Source organism: Anomalospiza imberbis, chromosome 11 (genome assembly GCF_031753505.1).
Source record: "Anomalospiza imberbis isolate Cuckoo-Finch-1a 21T00152 chromosome 11, ASM3175350v1, whole genome shotgun sequence".
Taxonomy (NCBI): Eukaryota; Metazoa; Chordata; class Aves; order Passeriformes; family Viduidae; genus Anomalospiza; species Anomalospiza imberbis.
The window spans coordinates 21,790,642-21,807,692 of record NC_089691.1 but is presented as its reverse complement, the minus strand read 5'-3'; the positions used below and the strand labels follow the sequence as shown (position 1 = coordinate 21,807,692).

Genomic DNA, 17,051 nt, shown 5'->3' with positions numbered 1-17,051 from the left:
GTCCCACGGGACCCAGCACCTGCCCCTGCAGGGTCCCCACGGGACCCAGCACCTGCCCCTGCAGGGTCCCCACGGGACCCAGCACCTGCCCCTGCAGGGTCCCCACGGGACCCAGCACCTGCCCCTGCAGGGTCCCCACGGGACCCAGCACCTGCCCCTGCAGGGTCCCACCGGACCCAGCACCTGTCCCTGCAGGGTCCCACCGGACCCAGCACCTGCCCCTGCAGGGTCCCACCGGACCCAGCACCTGCCCCTGCAGGGTCCCCACCGGACCCAGCACCTGTCCCTGCAGGGTCCCACCGGACCCAGCACCTGCCCCTGCAGGGTCCCCACCGGACCCAGCACCTGCCCGTGGGGCTGCTGGCACTGAGTCACACCTGGAGCCCAGGGGGGCTGTCCCAGCCAGGGCCCGGCCCCAGGAGCGATGCCGTGCTCAGTGACACCCAAGGAGGGGCTGGGAAGTATTTCTGGGTGATTACATCTAATCCCCCGCTGCTGCAGACAATTATGGTGTAATCTTTTCACACAGAATTAAAGTGATCAGGATTTTAATGGCTCTTGGTGCACTTTGGGGAAGGAGGCGGGCTGGAACTCGGCTTCTAATGATTAGAGTCTCCAGAAACCGAACGAGCTTGAAGAGCAAATGAATGAGAGGTTTTCCCTTTATTTAATTACAAGAAAATAAATACAAATAAAAATTCCCTGAGTTAGTTTCTTTCCTGGAGACAGTTTCTGATCAGGAGGAGGGATATACTGGCTTTGTCACATAATTGGAGCATCCAGCATCTTCAGCAGGGCTCTCAATAATGGTACTTAGGGGAATTCCTAAAAGCTATCACCACACTAATGAAGCTGGTTTCCTCTCTTGCTTTTACAGTCAAATAGCTCTCTAAAAGCTAAACCCTTCATTCTTATTTTCACAAAGAGCAAGGAGAGGTTTTAGTGCTTGGTCAGCCAAGAGGGCTGCAAGCTTCAGAAAGAAATGTGTTGTGAGGCTGTGGCCAGTGGGGAGGCTCCTGTGCCTGCAGAGCACTTGGAGAGAGCCTTCAGCAGGGAGACACGGGACACATGGGGCAGGATAATTGCTTCCAGGCAAAACATCCAAACCACTGCCCGGCAAGAATTAAAGCCCAGACAAAAGAGCAACTGCCTCTGCCCTCCATGCTCAGACCAACTGGAGCAAGGGGCTCTGTGGCACCGTGCCTGAGAACTAATTACAGCCCGGGGCAGCGAGGCTGTCACTCCCTGTCCCCCACATTAATCCCTTCCTTGTGCTCCACGGGGTGCTCGGGCCAGGGCCCAGCTCCAGCCCAAGTGCAGAGCGTGATCGGAAGGCAGGAGCTGATCTCAGGCAGTGCTGCCTGCCAGGGCCTCCTGACAGAGGAGTGGCTCATGGAGACAGCCAGCCAGCCCAGCAGAGAGGGGCAGCAGGGGTGGCACTGGTGCTGGGAGAGGAACTGACCCAGAGCTGCTGGGCCATTCCTGCCCCGGGCAGCTGCATCCACCACCCAGGTGCAAGTCAGCAATTCGTGTTAGCCAGTGCCAACACCTACATCAATTCACTAATTGAACCATCTGGCTCAGGTTATTAATGCACAGAGATAAGCAGCCACCACAAACAGCTCCTGCCAGCACAGGCAGCAGTGCTTTCCCTGTTCCCCCCAGTTAGGCTGGAATCCCCAGGGACAGCACAAGCTAAAGCCCTGCTGCCTCTGCTTTCACAAAGCCATCGCTGGGGCTGGGCTGGGCACCAGCCCCCCGATGCCCTCAGGGCCAGCCAAGGCAGAAGCCACCCAGCTCTGGCTGCAGAGAAGCTGCTGCACCAGAAAAACCCTGTGAGGTGTGTGGAGCGCTCGCTGCTTCGCAGCAGCAGCGCGTGGTGCAGTGCAAACCCTCCTGGGGGTGTGTGAGCTGCAGGCTGAGGGTGGCAGCAGCCAAATCACATCTGCACAGCAGCACAGCCGCAGCACGGAGGGACCAGCACCACCAGTAACCACTCGAGTGCTTCTCCAGCTTCTCGGTGGGTTTTGAGGTGCACACGGTGACACAGCCCTTGTGTCAGCGTCACACCCTCTGGCTGACAGGATCGCGCTCAGCTCTTCGGGTTAAAACCCCAAATCAACACCACCACCACCACCACACACAGGCTCCCTGCACCAGCCAGGACTGATTCCAGTTAACTCTGGTGGTTTTTTTAACACAAGTTTTCCCTTTCTGATGTGGCCACTTTGGAACTCGCCAGTTGGGTTAGCACCAGGCAGGTCAGCTGGAGCATGGGGCTCTGGAGGGACATTTGGACTGTTCACTTCTTTCCTAATCACGAGTCCCTCTGGGGAAGCTCTCCCTGGGGTCGGGAGAAGCCGTGGAGCTGCAGAACCCCGGCTGCAGGAGGGGCTGGCAGGAGCCTGTGCCCATCACGGTGCGTGCGTGGCCGCTCCTTACCTGATCCTTGAGCTCTGAGAGCTGCCCAGAGAGGTTGGTCACGAGCTTCATGGTGGACTCCAACTTCTCCTGCAGGTTCCTCAGCTCGTTCTGCTCTCCCTCCGAGTCGCTGCTGACCAGTGACATGGCCCTCATCCGGGGGAACCAGTCCAGGTTTCTCTCCTGAGGATCACACACCAGGGCACAATTAGCGTTTTCCATGTGAAAACCTGCTCCCAGAGCACAGCACAGAGCTCTACAGCCACGGGACATCCCTCGATGCAGCAGCTCTGTACTTATCTGCAGTTATCTGCATTTGCATCTCGCTGGAAAGTTTGCAAAGTGCCAGCCCGAGGCACCGAGGCACTGCTGGGAACTGGGGCTGCTCACTGCGGCTTTCCTCCCCAGCTGCTCACTGTCCCCAGCCCTTGCTCCCTCACATACACCTCAGGATAAATGCACAAACACTGGACATTAAACCAGCCCAGATTTCACGTCTGGACAAGCATTTCCCAGTGCTAGAAATCCGCTGCCATCTTAACAATCTTTTAATTTGTGTTTGAGGAAGATTTTTTGCTTTTTTGGTCAAGCAAAGCTTGGCTGTGCTCTCTGATAAAAGAAAACAAGTTCTAGAAATTCTTCCATAGCTGAAATACTTCCTTTTTAATGAAAAAGAAGATCATATTTTGACGGTCTGGTTCAGGCTAAAATGAGGGACAGATACATTACAATGCACTGCCTGTAGAGTTCTCCTTGAACCATACAAAGTCTCTCATATTCCATGTTTAAGTTGCAGTCAGGAATGTCACTGGACACACACTCAGTCTGAGGAGCCTGTACAGAGTCACACAGGCACTCGTGTACTCGCCAGAGATGTTAAAAATAAAGGCAGGAGCGGAACAGAAAGCCACAAAAGAGGAGGAGGGGTGCACCCCACGTCCTGACACCTTACAGTTCAACACCAAACTGGCTTCCCATCCAGTCTGGTTCTCCTCCCACGCTGGAGATATGCTCTGAAACGGAAGCTGAACTCGGGCTGGCTGAGATCAGGGCGTGTGTGCTCTCACAGGTGACACAGCTGGGGAGGTTTGAACACACCAGGCACGGTGAAGGGTGACTGCATTAACACCAAGGGATGCTGTTAATCAAAAATCAATCAACACTGCTGATTAACAGTGACCACAGCTCACCCCACTGGCTGGCCAGGCTTTTCTCTGGGCTCACAGCTTGTTTTTGCAGCACTGCAAACTCCTGGCTTTTTGTCATTCCCTGCCTAAATCTCCAGCTCCAACCCCTTCCCTCCATGCTCCCCCTCATTCCCAGGAGCATCCATCCTGCTTAATCAGGGCTGTGCACCTCTACAGAGAGCTCCAGTCACATCCTCTCTGCAATTCAGATGCGATGCCAAGACTCATCAGCTTAAATTAGCTGCTTCTGATGTGCCTGGAGTTTCCTTTTGCCAGGATGAGAAGGCAGAAAGCAGGCCCTTTCCCATGCAGGCACCACAGCATTCCCACGTGATGCAGAACTGCCAGGAAGGCTGTTTGCTCCTGATCTCTGTTTACAGGGCAGATGGTTTCTGCTAATAAAAAGGGGAAAAAAAAATCTATGTACAAAAAAATATGCCTTTACCAAGACAAGTGCCAAAATATTTTGGACTTTAGGAAACGCCAGTCCCACAATTAAGGTTTAATAGTAGGAACAGGCAGCACTGCACTGTGTTCTTCCAGCTGTAGGAAAAGCCTCATTAGGGAGGAGGGGGCAGCTCAACATTTCTGCTCAGGTCCAGCATCTCCCACCCAGGGAATACCAACTACACCAACTGCACTTCCCCCTGTTCCTCCAGGGAAGAAACAAGGGCAGAGGATGAGGAAAATTAGACTAAAATGCAATTTATATTGGCAGAATTGCCTGGACCCTCAGGCTCATATCCTGAGGTTTCTAGGCAGACACAAGAGCCCCGACGCTCCTGCCTGCCCCTTTCTTGCTCCAGAAGTATTGTCCTTGTTCCCAAAAACGTTCCTAAGGCCATCCCCAGAGCGTTCGCAGGCCCCATCCTTGAGAAGGATGAAAGGGATGAGGGAAGCACCAACTTTCCCTACCTGCAGTGTTTCATAACAAATACCCCAAGCACTTTCCAACATTACTCTGCAATTTCAGCCAGCGCTGCAGCTGCTGCAGAGGCTGTGACTTGATCTTTCCAGGCCCGGAAGGTGAAATCAAACAGCACCCACAGCTTCTGCAGCCTCCTCAGAGCTTCCAAACTCGCTGCGTTTCTGAAAGCCCCAGCCCTCAAAGCCAGTAAATCTTGGCTTTGATTTGAACAAAACCAACAAAGCACTTCTAGTTCTCATGTCAAGGCTGAAAGATTAAAACCAAACCATGCTTCACATGAACTCCACAGGCTGGGGAAGGCTGAGGACAAGGACACACAGCCCTCTGGGTGTCTCTGAGCTGGGGGCCAGGGCTCACAGTTCAGCTGGACCTGGCAATGCCCTGCTAAGTGCTGACCCACCTGGAAAGGGTTAACGGGAAATTCTGGAAATTCTGTGTGCAGGGAGAACCTCAGGGAAGGACCTGGACATCCCCTGGCCACCCTGACTGGGCTGTGCTGATCTGCCTCCCCATTCCCACAGCTGGTTAGCACCATCAAACCCAGAATTCATCTGGACACGTCCAACTGCCACCCAAACAGGCTGGGAAAGCACGGGGACAGAGGTGCAGAGAAATCCCCGTGGATGCAGGTAGTGCAGGCACCAGGTAGTGCTGCCTGGCCCAGGCTGGTGCTGGGATTCTCCAGAGAGGACAGAGGGAAGCTGCCAGCACAGCAGGACACAGCTCTGCCTTCTGCACACACTCTTCATCCTGGATTTCACTGGAAACCTCGAGCCTGTTCTTCAGCCTCCCCCAGCCCTGCAGAGAGGAGCAGAGAGGAGCAGACACAGCCCGTCCCCGTCCCTGCTGGGAGTGTGGGGGTGTTTTCTTTCAAATAAATAAATATTTAAGCAGAGCCAGCACCAGCGGAACAGAGCAGGAATGCTGAAAGGTCAGGGGATGGTGAGCCTGCTGGGCCAGCCTGGCTCCCAGCACTGCCACTCAGGGGTCAATAAAAGATTTATATCTCCACGATCCAGTTTCTGCTGAACTTCAGCTCAGCCCTGGGGTGCCTTTAAAGATACGGCCTCACGTCCGTCTTGGGGCTTCGGAGGTGTTTGAGAGGCACTGAGTGCGCCTGGAGAGGGGAGGCTGCCCGTGCTCCTGTGCAGCTGCTGGCACCCACAGACCGATGCCCTGTGCACCCTCTGCCCTGGGATCCTGGGGTACACTCTGCTCTTCTTCCAGGATCCTGGGGTGCACTCTGCTCCTCTGCCCTGGGATCCTGGGGTACACTCTGCTCCTCTGCCCTGGGATCCTGGGGTGCACTCTGCTCCTCTTCCCAGAATCTTGGGGTGTTCTCACCTCCCTGCTGTTCCCAGGATCCCGGGGTGCCCTCAGCTCCCTGTTCCCAGGATTCCAGGGTGCCCTCAGCTCCCTGTTCTCAGGATCCCAGGGTGCTCTCAGCTCCCTGTTCCCAGGATGCCGGGGTGCCCTCAGCTCCCTGTTCCCAGGATGCCGGGGTGCCCTCAGCTCCCTGTTCCCAGGATGCCGGGGTGCCCTCAGCTCCCTGTTCCCAGGATCTTGGGGTGCTCTCAGCTCCCTGTTCCCAGGATTCCAGGGTGCCCTCAGCTCCCTGTTCCCAGGATGCCGGGGTGCCCTCAGCTCCCTGTTCCCAGGATGCCGGGGTGCCCTCAGCTCCCTGTTCCCAGGATGCCGGGGTGCCCTCAGCTCCCTGTTCCCAGGATTCCAGGGTGCCCTCAGCTCCCTGTTCCCAGGATCCCGGGGTACCCTCAGCTCCCTGTTCCCAGGATTCCAGGGTGCTCTCTGCTCCCTGTTCCCAGGATCCCGGGGTGCTCTCTGCTCCCTGTTCCCAGGATCCCGGGGTACCCTCAGCTCCCTGTTCCCAGGATTCCAGGGTGCCCTCAGCTCCCTGTTCCCAGGATTCCAGGGTGCCCTCAGCTCCCTGTTCCCAGGATCTTGGGGTGCTCTCAGCTCCCTGTTCCCAGGATGCCGGGGTGCCCTCAGCTCCCTGTTCCCAGGATCCCGGGGTGCCCTCAGCTCCCTGTTCCCAGGATTCCAGGGTGCCCTCAGCTCCCTGTTCCCAGGATTCCAGGGTGCCCTCAGCTCCCTGTTCCCAGGATCTTGGGGTGCTCTCAGCTCCCTGTTCCCAGGATCCCGGGGTGCTCTCTGCTCCCTGTTCCCAGGATCTTGGGGTGCTCTCAGCTCCCTGTTCCCAGGATTCCAGGGTGCCCTCAGCTCCCTGTTCCCAGGATTCCAGGGTGCCCTCAGCTCCCTGTTCCCAGGATCTTGGGGTGCTCTCAGCTCCCTGTTCCCAGGATGCCGGGGTGCCCTCAGCTCCTTGTTCCCAGCACGGGCACAGCCCCGGTGCTGAGCAGCTGGAGCGAGCACAGCGCTGCCGGAACGTGTCTGACCACAAGGGCTGGGTTTCGGGTTGCAGCTCTTTTCTAGGTAAAGTTGGAAAAGTCCCTGTTGTAAGGCAAGCACCAGCGAGTCTCACCCACGGGGGCGAGGGTGCTGACCATCCCCGCTGGAAAGGCAGAGGAAGCTGCACACGCCATTCATTCTGAGAAGCGCCGGCTCCTCCCGGCTTCTGCCGAAGAGTTGGTTCTGAGAAAGGCTGAGAGGCGACCTCAGCACCAGCTGTGCCAGGAGAGGCATCAGCTCGGCTCCTCCTGGGCAAGGGATGGCAGCTCATGGCTCTGCTCGCCCCAAGGACTCGCCACTCCTCTCCAGGGTCCCCATGTACCCTGTGCCTCAGCGTTACAGGCTGCTGAAGGGCTAATTCAACCCTCTCCAAAATAAATCCCTACAGCTGCCACCAAAGGGCTGCCCAGCAGCATCATTTACAGAATCATGGAATTATTTTACTTGGAAAAAAACTCCAAGATCACCAAGTCCAAGCTGTGCCCCATCCCCACCTTGTCACCCAGCCCAGAGCACTGAGTGCCACGTCCAGTTGTTTCTTGAACACAAGCAGGGAAAGGCAGCAGCAGCAAATTTCAGTTTCTGTCATGGGAAGTTAAAATTCAGACCCACACTGCTACAAAAGAGCTCTGTGAAGCACTCTGAAAATGCATCGTTTGTTTGTGGTGAGATGGGACTCCTCTTGGGTCTTTCTTGAGCTTCCTGGAAAAATCCCCACATCAGGTTCTCTGCTGCAAAGGGCTCACCATCACTTCTTCCACACTGAGCTGCACTTCTCCCCTCCATAAAAGCCAGCACTTGATGGAGTCGCCCCCTCTCCACACTCAGAACATTCTCACCTCCTCACATGCCCCGTGTTGTCCCACAGGAGGCTGACAACACAAGGTTTAGGGGGCAATAACCTCCTTGACTCTGTTAAATACCCAAGTGGCGCTCGGGCTGGCGCAGAGCAGGGACCCTGGCACACAGACACCATTCCCAGAGGTGGAGGATGACCATGGCCCTACACCCTGAGACAGCTCTGCTGCGGGTGACTCGCTGGAGCCCAGCCAGGCACCACCCAGCCCGATGGACTGCGTGGGACGGGGTTCCCGAAGGCCACGTCCAGCCTCCCGAAAGGACGAGGCCAGCTCTGCACACCAAGCCCCTCCGGGCTGTTTGGATGCCACTGAAGTAGGGCGCGTTACGCCTCCACAGCTGGGCAGGACAAGCGACTCCCCAGCAGAGGCTGAGCTCCACAGCTGGTGGCGGTGGCTGCTGCCACCACATCCTCTTGCACAAGCGTCGTCCGAGCGCCCGCGGGGTCACGGCGATGACTCAGGGCCGGCCTTGCCCCAGCCCGGGGCCAGCTCCTCGGCACGCTCGGCCCCACGGGGCTTTCTGGTCCCAGCGGTTTGTGTTCCCAGTGCCTCACCCCACGGTTTCCAGGCAGGAGCCTTCCCCCTCTCCCAGGGCGCTGGCGCTGCTCCAGGAGCAGGACACGGCACCCACCCTGGCAGCTGTTTGGGATCCACCCAAGGCCAGCACGTTATGCAAACATCCCAGAGCTGGCCCGCAGCCTTTCCTTCTGCTTTCATCCACCCAGGCCTTGCTCACACACACGCTCAGCCCAAGGGAAGCCTTTGTCTGGTCAGCTGGGATGGCGACCCGAGATTCCCAGCATGGATACCAGGTGCTTTATCAGGGAAGATCAAGCACTGGGCCATGTGGGATTACTGCCAGCGGCAGGAGGGTTTCCTGCAGCCCACACCACGGGGCAGCCAGCTCAGACACTCCAGAGAATCCCAGAATGGCTTGGGTTAGAAGGCATCTTAAAGCTCACCTTGTTCCACCCCCTACCATGGGCAGGGACACCTTCCACTGTCCCAGGTTGCTCCAAGCCCTGTCCAACCTGGCCTTGGACACTTCCAGGGATGGGGCAGCCACAGCTGCTCTGGGCACCCTGTGCCAGAGCTGGGGAAGATGAGGTTGACCATTCCTTTCTCCCAGTGCAGCTCCTGGTGTGCACCAAGGGTGGAACAAGTTCCTGCCCTATGTGAGCACAGAGCTTAGCCCGTGCCTATGACACAGGGTTTCCAGCAGCCCACGGCCGGCTGCCAAACACTCTGCGCTCTTCCAAGCCTCTGCCATGATTTCTTCTTTAACCCTGCAATTATATTGGCTAACTCTGGCCAGCTATCTCAAGATGCAGCTTGTTGGGAAGTTACCACCAAACAAAGCACTGTCAGCTCCAGGTCACATCCTGACCTCCTTGGTCTTCCTCCTCCTCCTCCTCTCCCAGCCTGCACCAGTATCACGGTGACTGGTAGCCCCAAAACCCCAATTTCCTCATCTGTAACCGAGTCATTTGCACGGGCTGCTCGCTCCTGTGTCTGCAGCCGGTTTGCTCAATATTGATATGACAAAGCTCTCCTATTTGACTCTGCCTGAAGTACAGGATTTCCAGGCACAAATGACAGATGAACATAACTACGTTTCCAACACTTTCTCAGGCTGTAATTTCACGTACATATGTCTTTCACCAGTGCTGGAATCATTAAGAGCCTTTTGGAATGCTTTGGGTTGGAAGTATCGAGGGGTGCCCTTGTCTTTCCTGCGGGTGCTGCAGTGCAAAGCCATTCTTGGCCATCTCCAGCTGAACTGGGTTTCATGGAGAACCTGGGACACAGCCACTCCTCAAAGCCATCACCGCTGGTGAATGCCACGTTCCTGCTGGGTTTCAGAGCACGGTGACTGTCCCTGCTGGGTAACTCCTCGGGAAAGGCTTCAAGTCACACTTGCACTTCTGAAAGGATGCAATTTAAAAGCCTGACACTGATGGAATCTCACCTTCACTTATCAGGAGGCTGTGCCTTGGCAGCAGTCACTCAAACCCAGAATCAGAAATGCTTTCCTTTACAGGACAGAGCTCAGGACACCAAGGAAAAAGCCCAGTAATATACTTAAACCCCCAAGATTGTACACAGAGGTTAGCTAAGTTACAAAGGGAAATCTATAGCCTTCATTCCTATTCCAAATTCCTTTAAGGATACCTGTGCCATCACTCCTATTTGTAAATGGTTCCTTTTCAATGACAACGCAATCTGGACTTGGAACTCAGTGCCCTCGATCCAGACACGGGAGCTTGGGCAACCGTGACACCTCTGCCTCATTTCTGTAATAAAGGTTGTAACAAACAGATCCTGCTTGGATTCAAAACATGGGGGAACTGCAGGAGCTAGTTAGGAAGCTCCCTGCTAACAACTTTTCCAAAGCAGCCTCTATTTTTTAATGAGCACATCTGCATGCACAGCCCCTGACAGCCGTGGCTCGTACCCACGCTGCTCGAGGTGCAGAGCAGGGGATGCAGGAGTCGGGCATGCAAATATTTGTCTGTGCTGTGACAGCCCATGCAGCTGCCTGCAGACAGCTTAGGAATGCACACAAACCCCGGGTGCCTGTGTGGTTTTCTCCTTACCGAGCTGCGGAGTGAGAGCTTGTACATATTCTAAATGCCTGCACACAGCTGGCTGTGGCAGAGCCCTGCCAAGGCCCCGGTGACAGCTGAGCTGGCAGGGCTGCTGTGCTGCCCAGGCTGCCACAGCAACTGCAGGCAAAGGACAGAACTCCAGGAGGAATTCTCAAGCCAGGATGGGAAGATAAGACATTTAAATGAACTAATCTGCAGGGAGTTGCACGGAGTTCACATGAGTCATTTGGGTGTGGATGTCAATGTCTGGCCAAGGCGATAAGTGGATCCCCCCACCTCCCACACACAGGGTGTTATTCAGACATCACCTGATCTTCCTGGTGACTGCAGAGCCTCCAGAACCGGGGCCTTTGTTCCTGGGAATCACGGGAGGCACCCTCAGCATCCTTCCCCATGAGCCCTGCTCCAAGCACGGACCCAGCCCCTCTCTCTGCAGTGCCCCTGTGCAGGACGGAGCAGACACATCCCTGCTCCAGCCAGGAGAGCTGCACAAACACCAGGAGCTGAAGACCATCTCTGCTACCAAGAGATGTTTCCTCACATCCCCAGCACTGTCCGTGCCATTAACTTGATATTAAGGCGGTGGCTCAGGGATGCTCTGCCAGGGCAGCTGCTCCGTGCCAGGCTGCTGAAACCCATTTGCCATCTCCTGGCACCCACGAGGCCGCCAGGGCAGGGGCAGCAGGGCAGGGTGGCTCAGGGCAGCAGTGGGGTGTGCACAGCCTCAGCTTCCCCCACCCCGTCCCTGCAGCCCCATCCCCTGAGCATCTGCAGCGATTCCCGGCGAGGATTCCTGAGATACCCCGAGTTTTACATCAGCTGCGGCAGCAGGCACACGCCCCCCTCGCTGATGAAAGGGAACATTATCCCTGTTTACAGCGGGAGGAATGGAGGAATCGCAGCCTCTATCAGCAGCCTGGACCTGCAGCTACAAGCCCAGGGCAGCCTGGCCCTGCATGGGACTCATCCAAAGCAGTCCAGATCCCAGAGCCACCAACAGCCCCCAGCTGGTCCCAGAACAGGGCCATGGGAGGGAGTGAGAGCCACAGCAGCACTGTCAGAGCAGTTAACAGATTTTACTTCACAGAATCCCAGACTGGTTTGGGTTAAAGCTCATCTCGTTGGCCAGGGACACCTCCCACTAGCCCAGCTGCTCAGGTCAGATCACTGCTGGGTTTTTTAAATTTTGCTTTTTTGATCAGTCTTCAGTGCCCTAAGCTCAACTCTGTTTCCAAGTGTACCTGTTGACTTCTTTCCTCGTGATGTGTTTGAACTCAGTGAGTTTCTGTCTGTGAGGAAATATAAAATTCACTAAGGAATTGTAGTTAATAATTGATTTTCAAGGCTACAATTTCTTTTAATGTGGGGCCAGGATTGTGAAGGGTGCAGGATGAATGCTATGGGCCAGATCCAGCTCTGCCATACCCAATACAGTGGGAATCCTCAAAACTGCCTTTCTACACACATTATTTTTAGACAAGAAATCATCAGAATTCAAGATCACTCTTAAAAGCGCCTGAATATTCACTAACTGCATAAATGAAATTGTCTAGGATTCTTTTGATACCACAATGCTTAAAATATCTTTAAAGCACTGTACAAGCAGCCCTGGAAGCAGCTCACAAACTGACAGTGGATACAATTGAAGTGTCCTAAATTCTTTAATTTTTTTTCTTTACTGTTCTGTAGCGTTGGAACAACCCACAAACACTAAATGGCAAAGGCCAATTTTAAAACTGTATTTTCTTAATTTTTTTTTTCTTTCCTTTACCGAGGGGCAGAAATCCAAGAGTTTTCTGAAGCAGTATTTTGCCGGGAGTCAGAGCACAGGTGAAACATTTGAGGTGTGTTCTGCCACCACAGTGGGACTTGGAGCACATGATGCTTCCGACCCAACTCCTAAAAATGGGTCCCAGCAGCAGCTGAACGCTGGTCCCAGGCACAGCCCGGGGAGGACGTGCCCCATCTCTGTCACTATCCAAGATGTTACAGTGCCACCTTCTGAAATACGGGAGGAAAATCCCTTTAAAAGCCAGCCATGCCCCAAGGAGGCTTCCCAGGAGAGGCTGGTGGCTGCCGCAGGAACGAGAAGGCAGCACCTCCACAGTGAATCTCTGCCTTGGCACTCATGGAATTAACTGAATTTAAAGCTGTCCTTGGTCTGTCCCTCTGCATTCATGGGATTGTGCCCAGAGAGGCTGTGGTTGGGGAGTCCCCATCCCTGGAAGTGCCCAAGGCCAGGTTGGAACACCCTGGGACAGTGGGAGGTGTCCCTGCCATGGCAGGGGTGGCCCTGGATGGGCTTTAAGGGCCCTCTGACCCAAACCAGTCTGGGATTCCATGAACACAAGAAAGCTTGGGGAACAGATGAACCAGGCCCCACCCAAATAATCCCTAAAAACGCCTTAAACAGGAAAAAAGCCCCACTTCTGGCTCCTACAGCAGCATTTAAAACAGGTCTGGTAGAGAAACAGACTCATCATGTTTTACACCCAGATTTTTGGGCAGAAAAGGAAGTTCTAATGTTAAAGGACACCGGGAAGAAATTGATTTTCAGAGTAAACTTTGCCAAATGGCTCCTCAGGAATACATGGACTGCAGAGGAATCCAGAGTCAGGGCACAGCAGCCTGAGCCTGGGGCAGGGTGGTGACAGAGCACTGAGGTGAAATCCACATTTCCTGCCTGTTCCACACTCCTGCAGTTACACCCCACATTCATCAGACCTCACTGACACCTGCCCTTAGATCTTCATTTAAAACTGGCTCATGAAATGCAAAACCCCACCAACTACAGACACGCTCCACAGCTCTACCTAGAGCACATGGTTACATAAAATTGCATCTGCATGAGACACTCTGGCTATGCATAATTTATCCCTACTCCCATCCACACACAGTAATTAGCCCTTGCTGACACTTAATGAATGGGAATTCTCATAAAAGTTCTCCAGTTTTTGTGCTTCATGCAAACATATTCAGTGACTAATTTTTGCTTCTTATCTAATGTGAACCGTTCATCTGAAATAATGAATTGGTTGCCAACTGAAACTTCTTTAGACTGGTTTTAACAACAACAAAAACACAGCGCAAACCCATCCTTTAGAAGCAAAAGCACAACACAAAATTGTCTTTTAGAAGCAAAAACCCTTCAGGAGTGCAGTGCTTCCCCCTGAAGTCATGCGTGCTGTGGGGGGATAAAGGAAGGGAGCAAAATAATCAGCCAGACTGGAAAGCAGCAGTGATGCACTTGGTTATCTCACTGTGCTAATCCTCCATCAGGTGACTGCTCACAAGATTTCTTTAAGCCCTCATTACTGAGGTAGAAATCCAGAAGCAGGACGGACACTTTGGTGACCCCAAAATAACACGTTTGACCTGGGAGAGGGCTCGGGGGGATTTACAGAGCCACCCCGAGGGAGGTGGCACCTCACAGATGTGCTGGGAGGGGAGGCAGCAAAGTGCTCTGCCCTAAAGAAATCACACTGAAATTCTATAAATCAAACAGCTTTTGCTCCCCAGCCAGAAGACACAAATTAGTGACTGGGCTTTGGATGTAATTCCAGGAGCTCTGAACCTGCAGCTTGGCAGAGATGAGGCTTTTAATTCTCTCATTAAAAGCCCTTCCAATTGAGTAGACATTAATTGTAGTTTTTCACAATAATAAGCTCAAATCATATGACAACAAATCCTACAAGTCAGTTGGAGATATTTATACCAGGACAAGTTATAACCTGTTGGTTGTGCTTCAGATACTTCCACCAGCTTGAAAATACTCTCCCTAAATGTGAATTTAAGGCAGAACAGCTTCTCTTCCCCTATCCAAGCCACGGGGCGTACCTGGCTGTCACCACTCACTGTCACCTACTCCAGCACACACACAGAGGGCTCTGGAGGCTGGGAAGTCCCAGGTACATTTACAAAATAAATCAAATATTATACAGAGCACTGTACCAAATATTCCACTGGATTGGTCTAATCTAGGAAAAAAAAAAGCAAAGCACCAAACTCACCTTGATCATTTCTGCCACGTAACTCTCTGGTCCCGTGTATTCTGTGGAATCTTTGACTTTCACTAAGACAATAAAGCACAAATAGTGCCACATGTTGTGCTCTTCCTTAATGTGCTCTTCAAAGGTGACTGTCTTGTTGTCAAACTTATCTCTCTCCAAACCTGTGAGAGGACACAGGGAGAACCCTGAGTGTTTGCCAGCTGGGGACCAGGAAAATCAGCTTTAGGACAAAACTGATTTCTGAAGTCTGCTGCCCTTCTGCAAGTCACAATCATTCTGGAATGGACAGTGAATATCAGGATAAAATGTGACAAACACCCAGGAAGAGAAGGGAGAAGAGAAGCGAGAAGAGAAAGAAGGGAGAAGAGAAAGAAGGGAGAAGAGAAAGAAGGGAGAAGAGAAAGAAGGGAGAAGAGAAAGAAGGGAGAAGAGAAAGAAGGGAGAAGAGAAAGAAGGGAGAAGAGAAAGAAGGGAGAAGAGAAAGAAGGGAGAAGAGAAAGAAGGGAGAAGAGAAAGAAGGGAGAAGAGAAAGAAGGGAGAAGAGAAAGAAGGGAGAAGAGAGAAGGGAGAAGAGAGAAGGGAGAAGAGAAGGGAGAAGGGAGAAGAGAAGGGAGAAGAGATAAAAGAAAGAGAAGAAAAAAAGACCAGATGAGAAAGACAAGAAGAAAAAGAGGAGGAAGAAAAGGAAGAGAAAGAGTAAAGTGTAACGAGTACTGCTTATATTTATTATACACAACAGAATAAAATTGGTTAAAAAAGGCAACAACCCTGTAGCAAGCAGTTTGTTGGATTTCATAACACATCTCCTATTTTTGGGCAAACTGATAGCAAAAGCAAGGTTTGCTCTGCAGCAAATTTCCAAAGGTTATCCCATCAGGCTGTGTGTTATGCAACATGGCAGGACCATGCCAGTCAACCACAGCACCTCCACTCCCAACCTCCTGGTGGGAAAAGCTTCCACAGGCACGCTTGGAAGAAATGACTGCTCATAAAAATCTCTCCTGTTCCCATAGGAAACTGTTCTTCGAGGCAGAGGAGAAGCAAGAACTAAAGTCTTGAGGAAAAATGGTGTCCTGAGCATTCCCCATCTGTTCCTGCTGCCAAGCTGCAGTGCACGTGGTGCCCAGGAACATGAACTGGCTGAGGAATGCAAGGAGGAACAGCCAGCAATTCAAGGCTTTTTTCCTCTGAGTTTGCAGCTCTCCCTGGCTTACCCAGAGTAACCCCTTCCTGTTAAGTGTGTCTCCACACTTACCACAGATAAAGCAAGTTGTTTTCAAAATTTCTTCTTTCTTCTGTTTTTCACTCCTTAAATCAGCAAAAGTGTCAATGATCACCCCAAAAATCAGGTTCAGGACAATGATGATGACCATGAAGAAGAACAACAGATCATAGATCACTCTAGCAGCAAAGAGAGGTTCCTGCAAGGAACATTTTGGAATTATTAACAGCCCAGTTAGGCACACATCTCAGCCTCATTACCACCCTGCCCCACGCCCCTTTGCCTGAGATTCTCCACTGCTGATGCTCTCCAAGGGGAACTCACAATTCAAAACATTAAATGAAACTAAAATGCAAAGATCACTGAAAGAAAAGCCAAATTAGTCAGCTGCCACTGAGGCTTCTCTGTAGAGCTGCTCTTCCTGCGTCCAAGATTTTGTACCTCTCTCACTTTCACAAGAGAAAAATCTCTTCTCTCCCACACTGAAATTTGTCCTTTCCCCTCCCTGAAGCCCTTCCAAATGATATCCTTATATTGATCTGCAGTATATCAACAGAGGATCAGTGTGGACCATAAAGTTTTTTACTGGATTTTAATACCATTAATTGCATTTAACAGCCATGTAAGCTGGGCTTTTCAGTACACATTCCATTTACTGCAGGCCTGAATATCCAAAATATCCAACCCCCATTTTTCACAATCATCCTGCCAGTCAAGTGCCAAACTTACTATTAAGAATTAAGTAACTTTGAAGGCTAAGTTTTAGACAAAAACTTTGAAATGTCAGGTAAAACAAAAAAAGCACTGCTCCCTGTGTGGCTTTGGGAGTGACAGCCTGAGCCTCAGATCACAGAACATCACAGAATGGTGAAATGGGTGGGAAGGGACCCTAAATCCCACCCAGTGCCACCCCTGCCAGGGCAGGGACACCTCCCACTGTCCCAGGTGCTCCCAGCCCCAGTGCCCAGCCTGGCCTTGGGCACTGCCAGGGATCCAGGGGCAGCCACAGCTGCTCTGGGCACCCTGTGCCAGGGCCTGCCCACCCTGACAGGGAACAATTCCTTCCTAAATGATGGACACAAAAGCTTCAGCAGCAGTCAGAGGGGGAGCCAGAGCGGTGTTACGGAAAATTCCTGCTGCTTAGCCTGGTCCTCACTCTGATGACAGCTCCAAACCACATCATCCTTCCTCCCCCACACTCCCACCAGCCCAGCCTGGTCCCTGTCCTTCCTTCCCTCCCATTTGACACATTACCTCTCCCTAGGGATGCTCCCAGAAAAGCTTCTGCCACTGGCATCCACCAGCCACCACAGCATTTTCCTGAGCCACCTGACGCTCCTGCCTCACTGATCTGAACTCATCTCCTTCCTTCAGCTCCGCAGCTCCC

The 17,051-nt window shown here is 52.9% G+C and overlaps 1 protein-coding gene and 1 long non-coding RNA gene across 15 annotated transcripts in view; one reads left to right on the top strand and one right to left on the bottom strand.

Moving 5' to 3' along the window:
• LOC137480927 (uncharacterized) overlaps positions 1-17,051 on the top strand; it is a 448,694-nt gene that overhangs the window by 193,948 nt on the left and 237,695 nt on the right. The window lies entirely within an intron of this gene.
• Positions 1-17,051, bottom strand: part of ITPR1 (inositol 1,4,5-trisphosphate receptor type 1) — a 162,845-nt gene that overhangs the window by 4,035 nt on the left and 141,759 nt on the right. For all 13 annotated transcript variants that reach the window (XM_068202353.1, XM_068202356.1, XM_068202354.1 and 10 more), the window contains 3 exons: positions 15,698-15,863; positions 14,443-14,603; positions 2,443-2,604 (listed from right to left, as the gene is read on the bottom strand). In XM_068202353.1, coding sequence (XP_068058454.1) covers positions 2,443-2,604; positions 14,443-14,603; positions 15,698-15,863 — 489 coding nt within the window. The remainder of the gene's footprint in view (positions 1-2,442; positions 2,605-14,442; positions 14,604-15,697; positions 15,864-17,051) is intronic.